The sequence below is a fragment of the Protopterus annectens genome, chromosome 6.part0, assembly GCF_019279795.1.
Source record: "Protopterus annectens isolate FY-2018-M chromosome 6.part0, PAN1.0, whole genome shotgun sequence".
NCBI classification, from domain to species: Eukaryota; Metazoa; Chordata; order Ceratodontiformes; family Protopteridae; genus Protopterus; species Protopterus annectens.
Genome location: NC_056737.1, coordinates 188819419 through 188831635, shown reverse-complemented (window position 1 = coordinate 188831635; position 12217 = coordinate 188819419). Strand labels below are relative to the sequence as shown.

Genomic DNA, 12217 nt, shown 5'->3' with positions numbered 1-12217 from the left:
TAAAACCAAGACTCTTTCCACAAAGGGCAAACATCCAGTCTGGTGGACCCCAGCCATTAACAAACTTTACAATAAGAGGAGAAAGCTATTACATGATAGAACAAAATCCATAAAAGGGAAGTCACCCCTGATCATTATTAGTAAAAAAATACGAGCACTCATAAAATCAACTAAGGCCAATTTTGAGAGAAAAATTGCCATGGATTCAAAGGACAATCATAAGGCCTTTTTCAGCTATGTTAGGAACCTGGGTGGAAACTCCCAGATATGCTCAGAATTAGTCCAAAATGATACAAAATCACTGAACCCACAGACATTGCCAACATACTGGCAGACAGGTTCAGTGCAAACTTCACCCCTCTCCCCTAAAGGAGAGATAACTATCCCAGCCGAGTGTAGCCTCCCGGACATCTCAAATGCGCAGGTGAAAGCTGCTCTCTCTAAAGCTAAAAACACAGCATCAATGGGACTGGATGGTGTCCCCGGCTGTGTGCTACACGAGCTAAATGAGGAATTAAACCCACACATAAGGCAGCTGTTTAATCTCCGCCTTACCACAGGATATGTGCCCAAGGAGTGGCGTACGGCAACTGTGGTCCCACTCCACAAAGGCGGCGCCTCTACGGACCCTGGTAATTACCGCCCCATAAGCTTAACAAGTCTAGTCTGCAAAGCTATGGAGAGGATCATAATGGAACTCATAAACAAAGATATAAGGGACTTGCAGACATTGGACCCGACCCAGTTTGGCTTTGTCAAGGGAAGATCATGCCTTTTGAACTTGGTCGACTTCTTCGAAACAGTCACCAAGGCCATTGATGAGGGAAAGGCAGTCCATACAGCCTACCTTGACCTTGCAAAGGCTTTCGACTCAATACCCCACTCGGTATTGTAGAAAAACTTACCAGCTTAAATGTAAACCCATATGTCACAAGATGGGTTGCAAACTGGCTTAAGGACAGAACCCACAGGGTTAGAGTTGCTGGCGCTGTGTCAGACTCCAAGCCGGTCACAAGTGGTGTCCCACAGGGCTCGGTCCTTGGCCCCTATTGTTTGGCATCTACTTCTCAGAAGTACAGGCCAACATGGGAGGACTTTGGCTGACAAAGTTTGCAGACGACTGCAAACTGGGCGCCATAGTGGAAAGTGCATCGGACACGGATATCCTTCAGAAGGGACTCACGGAAACAGATAGCTGGTGCCAGAGCCATGGCCTGAAGTTAAACGCCAAAAATGTATAGTCATACCCTTCGGGAAAAACAAGGTAACCCCAAGCTACCATATAGGTGGCAATCCACTAAGCACAGAAGAGGTTATCAGGGACCTGGGGACCCAGGTTGACAGTGGCTTTTCTTTGACACTCACATTGCTAAAGTGGTTAGAAAGACCTTCTACATTGCCCACCTGATCATGAAGGGATTCACATCCAGATCTAGTGAGGTCATTGTTCCCTGTACTCTTCACTTATCAGACCAATGATCGAAAGTACAATGCCCCATTCGGGATGTATCTCACCCGACATCTGCAGCAATTGGAGAGACCCCAAAAGTTCCTCACCAAAAGGATAAAGGGACTCCAAAATCTGTCATATGCTGCCAGATTGAAGAAACTCCAGCTCTATTCAGTCGCATACCGTCTGCTCAGAGGTGACATGTGCCTGACATACAAGGCCATGTCCAACCCGAATTAATGGACATGCTCCACCTCAAAAATCCAAATCCACCAAAACCACTAGAGCAAGCGACTTAAACCTTAGCACGGATATAAATAGGACGTGCTGGAGGGATAGATTTATCACTCAGAGACTCCCTATGCTGTGAAATAAAATCCCGGTCCATGTGAGGCAGAGCACCTCGCTGACTCTGTTCAAGAGAAATCTAGACCTGTGGATGGGAGATCGTAGGTTTACCCCGGGAATCATATCTGTGTCACTGCTGGACAGAGGCACAACAAACTAATGGGCACAGTATTTTTTCATATAAGGGGTGGCGTAAGCCACAAAAATTTGGGCTAGGCTTATAAATGCCTTAGGGCAGATAGCCTAGTATAAACCTATGAACCTATAATGTAAGGATTAATGTCCAACTTAATCACTGAGTTTGTTATAGTACTGTGGGGGATACTGACAATGGCTTTAGAAAGATCTAAATATACCACTTCTGCACTAATACCTTTATTCAATGTTTCACTGATGGGTTTATAAATTGTACCAAATTAAATATCAGAATATACACACTCGAAAGAGCTTGTTGAGGCACATTTCTGTACATACAAAGGAGAAGGGGAATGGAAAGCAGATAGGGAATAAGAAAAAAAATCTCACCCCACCTACAATATAATACATCAGGGACTTTGCACTACCCACCCCAAATTGGCAATAAGGGGGGGACTAGAATCTTAGGTCATCTGAGTGTAATGTACTTTTAAAAAAAAAAAAAAGGCAGATAGACATAACCGACTGTCATGGTGGCAGCTGAAGAATACTCGAAACATTAAAATGGGATTAATGAGATTTGAAAAACAGCAGGTATATCGACTAACATGACTACTTACTGAGACACTCAAGTCACATGGAAATGCAGTATCTTTAGAATGGAGCTTAGTAGCAGTTTAGGTTTCTTTGGAAATGTCCCATGCTTTAACTGCTAATTAATTTTTTTGTAGTGTGAAGACACTGTAAAATAGAACAGAGCTTACAAGGTATGTGGTCAAGAAGTATATAGTGACTTTTCATTATGGATTACAGTGTTAATACTAGGAGTTACATTTGGATCTTTGTTCTTATCCTGGTATGACCATTAATACTACTTGGATAGTTCAGTCAAGATTTTGTGGTGCTTCTTTTCTGCCTCATTACTAAAGTATATAATTCACTGCTAGGATGGTAGACAAGGCAGCAGCTGTGGGAATGCTCCAGTGTTCTATGGCTTTAAATTCCTGATGAAGCTATCCCTAATGACAACAAGCACAAAACAAAAGACAAACACCTGTATCAAAATTTACTTTTAAATGAAATCACTCAACACATCTTTGGTTGCAGCAATTTTAGTTGTGAAATGTTAAAAACAGTATTAGCTAAGCAGTCTTAATCTACATTTACTCTTTTTGTACTTTTCAGTCACTTCTTCCTCATTTAACAAATGTGAAATGTGATTTTGCCATAACTTTTCTGTTCTTTAGTTCTTGGTACAGCTTCTTTCCTTATAACATCTTTATACTCAATTACTAACATCATACAATTTTTGGTAATTCATCACTTAAAACTGGTCCAATCTAATGATGTGTCAATTGTCACATCAGAGATATGGGAGATAAGCATCAAGTGGTGGACCAGATCCTTTTCCAATGTGCAGCAATGCTTGTAAATTAATGCATTTACATGCATGTCAGGGTACAGCTAGTCTGGTCTGGTGACAATCCATACATTTTGCAATTTTCACCTGTTACACTATCTGATGTCCAGCAGCAGGCAGTTATAGTACTCTCCTAGTCAAAAAGAGTAGTAATCTTGGGATACCTAACCATTCCTGTCTGGTCAGCTTTTAAATGACCATTGCCTACTGTTGGTTACCTAAGCACACTGGCCTTCAAAAGAAAAACACTAAGATAATCAATACACTTGTGGACCACATAGTACTATGTTAAATATATATATAGTTTTTTAAGTAAAAAATGTTTGCAGAGAGGGGTTTATATGCACTGGTAATGGTTTGCCATACACTCAAGCAAGCCAGCACTTGCTTTCTGATTATGGTCCTATATCCAAGGAATGTACAGTCTAACATCTACCTTTCAGTATGGCATCTAGAGCAGAAACAGATGCTGGAAAGTTTCAGTTGCACATGCATAGCTCCAGTTTCCACCCTGTTGAAAGTAGTCATGTTACAGTTTATTTTTGCTTTCTGGGTGGTGGAGGTGGGCGGCTCTTTATTGTTTCACATTTTGGAATGTGCCTTTCTGCTACTTTGGGAGCAAATCTACGACTGCAGTGGGGGCAACAAATGTAATCTGGGTTTTCATCTGGAGGGGGTGGAGGTAGGTTAGAGAGTTTTTCTCCTTGCTTGATCTTCCCCTGTATATCTCGTGCCTGCTTCAGCATCCTCATAAAAGATTCATGCTTCTGTCTCCAGACATTTTTCTTTGGCTGAAAAAGAGAAGAAACAGCAGTTAGAAAGTGCAATAGTTGTGCAAGTAAATTCATTATAATATAGATGATGCAAGGCAGGATAATTGCTGAAGGGATCATGAAATGACTAAGACTTAGCCAGCATTGGGCATTAGTACTTAGTCTGATCATTTTCAGCAGCATCATCTAACTGATATGTTGATTTGCAACTTCAAGCAGTGACTCATTTGAGTGAGTCTAACCATAAAACACAGCATACTATGCATCTGATTGTGTTCTTTTTCAGAGCTCCAAAAGAAAGCAAATTATCAGTCGATCAATAATTTTGAAAAGGGCAGGTGCAACAAGAGAATACATGACTACAGATCATCCACTATTTTGTTGACATCCACCTTTAAATTCTGTGGGTGTTAGCAGACTGGGTGTCAACAAAGCAAAAAACAATGTTCTTTACAGGGCACGAGCCCACTCTAACCGTGGCACTCCAAACTTGATTCTTCTTAATTCAAAGTTTCTGCAGGCTGCGGAAAGTGAAATCCCAAATGCAGCAACCTCAGTCTACAGTACAGTATCTTGAACATCAAAAACATTTTTCATTGTGCTGCCATTGTGTAACATTACATGTTGAATAATTTTTCGACTCGTAATTATGCATCCAAAGCAATAACAAAATTACATTTCTACTAATAACCAGCCATAAACGAAAACACACTTTCTGTAAAAGAAGAAGCTAGTAAAACACATATATATATGTATGTATATATATATATATGTGTGTATGTATGCACGTCAACCGCAAAAGGCTGACAAACTGAACATCAACTTGTTAATACACATGTACCAAGTAAGAACCTTGGCGGATGTAAAAATATAACATTATTTTTTGCAGGGGGACAAACCCCCTGCATACCCTATACCTCCTGCTAATTATATATACTAACTCTGAGACAGCACAATCCCCAAAGGAAAGGAAGCATCTCCCTATCTATATATATGTGTCTACTTCAGAAGACTGACAAACCAAAAGACTGAATCCAAAAAGACTGAACATTCAAAATACTGAACACATTTTTAATGCAGGGGGCAAGCCCCCCTGCACTCCTCCACACCTCTGCAAACTATATATCCCAACTCCAAGATCGGCCAACAGTGGAGAAGGGGCAAAGTCCATCATTCAGTATTTTGAATTTTCAGTCTTTTGGTTTTTCAATCTTCTGAAGTAGACCCATATATTACATACATACATACATACACACACACACACACACACACACACACACATATATATATATATATATATATATATATATATATATATATATATATATATATATATATATATTATATGAATCAAGCAAAACCGATACAGTATCAGGTACAATATTAACAAGATACAAATACAGTGCCACTGCACATTAATCGAATGTATAGGAAGAATATGCATTTCATAGGAAATATGCATTTCATTAATAGCTAATCTTTGTGTACTTTCTTGTAACTGTGTAACTATGGTATGACTTATCTGCTGTGGAGCTTGGAAGGTTAAAGTGTGTTGGATCTGGGGTTTGTGTTTATGGAGTGACTGGTGAGAATTTTGTGGTGCGGTTCATTAATGGTGATCACAGAACAATGCAGTAAGGTTAGTTTCTCCTTACCCACACTGTTGTGTGATCTCAGAATTAATATATATTTGTTTGCAGCAGTGTGTTTTTTTTTATTATTTGATGAATCAGGAGTTGTATCTTTTAATAAATGGCTCCTAATGAAGTGTCAGGTTCAACAAACTGACAAATGTACAGGATCAGAAGTGATTCTGCTTCTAAACTGCTACTGGTATGGGTGGGTACCTTCTCACAAATGAAGTATGCTTATCATAAGGATCATTGCTGCAGGAATCATGAGTTCTCTAGTAGTGCATCCTCATCTCCTAAAGTGGCTAATGGCCTACAACATGCCAAGAAGGAGAGTGAAGCCTGCCCTGCCTGTAACTTGGACACTAATGCTGCAATGTTTACTGGCTGTATTAGTAGAAGCCAATGTAGCGGTGTGGGACGAAATATTTTCAAGAAAAGCTGCAGTTGTAGTGGTTAATCTGGTAGAATGGGCATGAATATTCCCCATTAAAGTCTTATATTTGTCATACAATAAAACAATACACTTAGTGACTTACAAAGGATGTGTTCTCTTAGTATGGGGACCACATTTTCATTTCACAGAAGGACACAACAGCCAATCAGACTTCCTCAGGAAGTGCTGTTGTGTAGGAAAGTACAGTTGTGTAAGTAAATTTACCATAACAGTAGATGTTTAAATAATCATTGCTGTAGTACCCATAGTTATACATGTTATATCCTGACAAGGACATAACAGCCAACCAGCTTACAAAGCTTCAGGGCACCTTCCACATGCCCAAACTGTCAGGCAGCTTGAGCTTACTAAAAGACAGGTTTGGGCTCCAATCCCTTCAGTGCTTTCCTGCCAACACAGAAATGGAGGCTGAGCCCTGAAAGGATAATGCTAGGAACAATAAAAAATAAATGTTCACACCCTGGTATAAAAACACACCAAAAATCAAGGGGGATGGAGGGAGCAGCTACTGTTGCAGTGATCATTTTAACATCTACTGTTATGGTAAGTTTGCTTGCTCAGCTATATTATGTTCATCATATTGATCACTGCTGCAGTAGCCTTAGCTGCATGGGTAGATTACCCTAGCATACACTTCCCTGGAAGGTGGAAGGAGAGGAGTCCAGATGCCACAGGAGAATGTCCATAGTAAAGCCTGATCTGGACCTAGAAAAGGAAGCAAGCTTATAGCACTTTATAAAAGTTTGTACATAGGACCTGGTAGCATCTTCTAGAATACGTCTGGAATCCAACCCCTTCTAAACAGCCATAGATGAAGCCAAGGCCCTGGTACAGTGGGCTTTGACCTTTCCTATAATAAATTTGTTATGGTGAGTATAACAAAAGGTAATAGCCTTAGGTTCATAGGTAGGTACTAGGCTATCGGCCTAAGGGCCTACGTAAGCCTAGCCAACAAAGTTCCCTGGCTTACGCCACCCAAGTACGTAAGCCTAGCCAACAAAGTTCCCTGGCTTACGCCGCCCAAGAAAGTTATTTTCCTGTGCCACTGTCGAGCAGAGACACAGAAGTGATCCCTGGGGTGTATTTCCTATTTCCCATCCACTCATCAAGATTTTTCTTGAAGAGTGCTAATGAAGAACTTTGCTTGACATAGATGGGTAGCCTGTTCCAGAATATGGGAAGTCTCTGGGACAGGAATCTATCCCTCCAGCATGTCCTGTTTATTGTGGTGACAAGGTTTAGGTCCCTAGAGCTTGTAGCTGGAAGGGATTGGGATTTCTTTAGGTGTAGCATGTCCAACAGCTCTGGGTTTGACATAGCTTTATATGTTAGGCAGAGATCACCTCAGAGTAGGCAATATGCTATGGAGTAAAGCTGGAGTTTTTTAAGGCGGTCAGTGTAGGGCATTTGTTTGAGGCCAGTAATCTTCTTTGTGATGTACTTCTGTGGCCTTTTCAGCTGCTGCAAATGTCTTGTGAGGTACATTCCAAAAGGGGCGTTGTACTCTATAATGGGTCTAATGAGTGTCAAGTAGAGGGGAACATTTACCTCTGTTTTTCCTGGATGAGAACCCTTTTATGATGAGGTGTGCCACATAGAAGGACTTCCTGACTACTGTGGCGATGTGATTATCAAAGGATAGACTACTGTCCCCCTGGGTCCCAAGGTCTCTTATCACACATTTGGTGTTAAGTAGATTGCTGCCTATGTGGTAGTTCATGGGTACAGAGTTTTTACCAAAGGGATGACACTGCACTTTTTGGCATTGAGCTTGAGGCCATGGCTCTGACACTAGGCATCTGTCACAGCGAGGCCCTTCTCTAGGATGTCCACATCATTTGGGGACTTGACTATGGCTCCTAGTTTGCAGTCATCTGTGTACTTCATTAGCCAGAGGCCTTCTGTGTTAGCCTGTACTTCAGAGAAGTAGATACCAAACAGGAGAGGTCCCAGGACGGAACCCTGTGATACTCCACTTGTCACTGCTTTGAGGTCAGATTTGGAGTCTGCAACTTTTAGTGTGGGTTCTGTCAGTGAGCCAGTTGGCAACCCATCTTGTGATGTAGGGATTTATACCTAGTTTAGTGAGTTTAGCTATAATTCCAGAATGGGGGCATGGTGTTGAAAGCCTTGGTGAGGTCAAAATAAGCTGTGTGAACCACCTTACCCTCATCTATGGCTTTGGTGACTGCCTCAAAGAAGTCGATCAGATTCAGGAGGCATGATCTGCCTTTCACAAACCCAAGCTGGGTGGGATCCAGAGTTTGGAGGTTACCAATATTTTTCTTTATGAGTTCCATGATGATACATTCCATGGCCTTGTAGACCAGGCTCGTCAGGCTAATAGGTCGATAGTTCCTGGGATCAGTGGTGGCTCCCCCTTTGTGGAGTGGGATAACTGCTGCTGTGCACCATTCAATGGGCACAAAGCCTGATGCGAGGCTATTACTGAACATGGTGCTTAAGTGGGGAGCCAGTTCATTCTGAAGTTCATGTAAAACGCAGCCTGGGATGTTGTCCAGTCCCATGGATGCTGTGTTTTTGGCTTTAGAGAGTGCAGCTTTTACCTGCGTAGTTGTGATTACAGGGACTCTGCATTCTTCCTGTATAGATATGGGCCCTTTAGGGGGTGAGGGGGGGGGGGGTAAAGTTAGCACTGAACCTATCTGCCAGGATGTTAGCAATATCAATTGGTTCTGTAATTTTCGTGCCTTTGTGCAGTAACTCAGAGCAGATCTGGGTGTTGCCATTGAGATTCTTGACACAGCTATGGAATGCTTTGTGGTTGTCCTTAGAATTAGTGGTGATTTTGTTTTTGTAGCTAGCTTTGGAGGATCTCATCTTCTTACTGAGGCTGACCAGGGAGCTTCTCCACTCATGGGATTTTATTCTCTTTTGCAACAGTTTCTTCCTTCTGTTGTACAGTTTGTTTATGGCAGGGGACCACCAGATTGGCTTCCTTTTTTTGGAGGATAGTGTCTTGGTTCTGTTTGGGATAGCACGATCCATGCACTCGTGTAAGTGCTTATAGAGTGCATTTGTGTATGATTCAGCAGTTGTAACTGTATTGTTCATCTGCATGGGTGTCATGAAGTTCACCACTTCTTCTTAAGAAACATGAAGTTGGCTTTGGGGAAATTTTTTACCATGGTTTTCTTAATGGGGGGGGGCTTGATGTGGATATCAAGGATGATTAGCTTATGGTCAGGTCGGACCAATGAGGAGTTGTCTTCAGGTGTGGAACACCAGTCACTCATGTTGGTAATGACAAGGTCTAGGATATTGTTGCCCCTGGTGGGGGTGTAGATAAGTTGATCCAGGGCATTGGAGTTTATGAATTCCAGAAAGCGTTGAGTTAAAGAGTTGGTACACGAGTAGTTTTCCCAGTTAATGGTGGGGTAGTTGAAGTCGCCCATTATTAGGGTGTTTGGTTGAACCCTAATATTTTCCAGTACATCAAGAAAAGAAGAGTGGGAATCCTGGGGCATGGTGGGGGATCTGTAGCAAGCTACAGTTTGGATTGTAGTTTTGCCCAGAGTTAGTTGCACTTGGATAACCTCGGATGCATTATGCTGAGCAACTAGCTTGGAGGTGTGGATATCCTTAATGAATAAGGTCACACCTCCGCTTTTGGTGTTTCGGTCCAGGTTACATGGCCGAAAAGTGTGGTGTGGTAGCCTGGTAGTGCAGGGGTGCTCTCTGGAGCCTTGAACCAGGTCTCAGTCACTGCACAGATATCGATGTTCTCAATTTTAAGTAGTGCCTCGAGTAAGTGCATTTTGAGATTTAGACTTCTGGCATTGAGTAGCATTACCCTCAGTTTTTGCTTGCCTGTTCCTGTTATGGTGGTGAATTTTGTTATTTGAACCTTGCCTAAAAAAGGCACTATAAGGGCAGCAAGAGTCTTAGCCAGTATCCGGAATCCCAGGGGTGACAGGGGCAGGCCATCTGTGGCAAAGCATTGCGGTCTGTCGACTATGTCATCCCAAGCAGACAGATACTGGATCCCCCTTAGAATGACACCAGAAGCTTAGCCAATTGTTCAAGTGCAATAATTTTGTCCTTGTACTGCAGTATAATTCAGGGCAATGGCAGAATGCTACTCAGGGCTAGGGTCATACCTGCCTGGGCTACAAGATCGGAGAGCTCTTCCATGTCTCTTTTCATGTAGTCCAGGGAGGTACGTCTCAGGTCATTCACACCAACATGGACAATGACAGAGTCATATTTGTACTTGTTGTGGAGTGACCTGAGTGCTTGGGTTATGTGGCGGATCCTGGCACCCGACAGACAGCTGACAGTAACCTTCTCCTTGTTTAACCTGGTGAGTGGGACATCAGTGTGCCTGACTATAGAGTCAGCTATGACTAGTGTGTTGGGTACGTTGTTTTGCCTTATTGGCTGTGATTGAGTGGCACACTGAGTCTGTGGGCTATGTGTCATTTGGGTTGTGTTAGGGGATGGAGGTTGCTTGCATTTCTGCTTTGGAGGTCTCTGTTGCTTAGACAGATTATTATTGAGAGCCTCCGCAAATGTTTTTGTGTTACTATGTGTGGTGTAGATTTAGTGAGACTATGTGATGAGTGTGGTGTGGTGCAAATGTTTACCTTCTCCTCATGACTGTCAAGTTCAGTCTTAGTTGGAGAGAGCTTTACCTCCAGTTTGGCTAGATAAGTGCATCTCTCACAGGTTGTAGTGTTGGGTGGTAGGAAGAGAGGGTTGTCTGTGTACATGAGGCAATTTCTACATTGCCTCAAAATGCCCAGATTCATCAGATAGACAGGAGAGAACACTGAGAGCTGACCCTTGGACATGCCTGAATAAAAAACTATTTTCCTCTAGATAAGTGAGGAAAGTTAGTACACGAGCTGTTTTTTTCTAAGCAAGTGAGAAAAGTAAGTACAAAAACTGTTTTCCTCTAGGTAATGAGGAAGACTGAGTGCTATAGTAATTAGCAGCTTATTTAGTGCTTACAAGTTCTGAACAAGTGCTGAGCATAAATAAGCAAATTTAAGTGCTAAAACTAAGAATCTGTATCTGCACCAGACGAGTTACAGGACAGAAACAAGTGCAAATGCAGGCTTTCAAATCAGAAAGCTGAGAGATATGGAAGAGATTGCCCAAACGGCCAATAACTACAGTTTCTGGGCCAGAACCACTCCTTATGTGGTAGACAGGTTACCTAGTGCTTACTATTCCCACTGATAAGCTAGAAGGCTTTCCTCCAACACAGAAAGGCTTGGGAGGCTCAGAAGCTTACATACAGTCCAGGATACAGCAAATCTGTATCTGGAACACTAGTTACAGGAAAGGTAGGAAACAGGCTTACAGTTTTTTTTTACAGAAAAGTAGCAAAAACAATTCACATGCAGTTCAAGCTAGCACACTTGAGTATGTAGCAATATTAGACCAAACACAGTTTAAAAAATGCAATTAAATTAAAAAGGACTAAAAGCAAATGCAGAAAGAGTTTATTAGGTAGAGTGTGGTAAAGAGATGGGACTGGGGGAGTGTCCTAGATAAAATCTACAGTGGGGCGGGCAACTGCAAAAGCTACCAAATTTAAACTACAAACCAAAAATAGGGAGAGTGGGTGGAACAAAATAGTTTCAACAGAGATCTAAGCAACAACTAACAGTACAAACTGTAAAACCAAAAAAATATACTCAGCTCTGTATAATAGCAGATCAGTCTCTCAGAACAGGGAGACAACAGTTTCAACAGAGATCTAAGCAACAATTAACAAAGTCTATAACCAAAAAATATACTCAGCTCTGTATATTTGCAGACAGTCTGGAAGGCAGTCTGTCAGAACACAGGTTCCAGCAATTAAATGCAGGCTGTTACTATTTACTTACTACTACTTAGACAACCATTTGGAAATAGTCTGTTTTGACACAGGTTGTCCCTTCTTCTTTTTACCTTTATAAAAATGAACAACAGATCCAAAGAGATGAAAGATATCAAGATAGTACCTAAGTTGCCTGTGCATATCCAAAGTAT

The 12217-nt window shown here is 41.8% G+C and overlaps 1 protein-coding gene across 1 annotated transcript in view; it reads right to left on the bottom strand.

Moving 5' to 3' along the window:
• Window positions 1–3115: 3115 nt before the first annotated feature.
• Window positions 3116–12217, bottom strand: part of ZC2HC1C (zinc finger C2HC-type containing 1C) — a 206594-nt gene continuing 197492 nt past the window's right edge. The window contains exon 3 of the mRNA XM_044073910.1: window positions 3116–4144. Within this exon, the coding sequence (XP_043929845.1) occupies window positions 3890–4144 (255 nt within the window). The 3' untranslated portion in view covers window positions 3116–3889. The remainder of the gene's footprint in view (window positions 4145–12217) is intronic.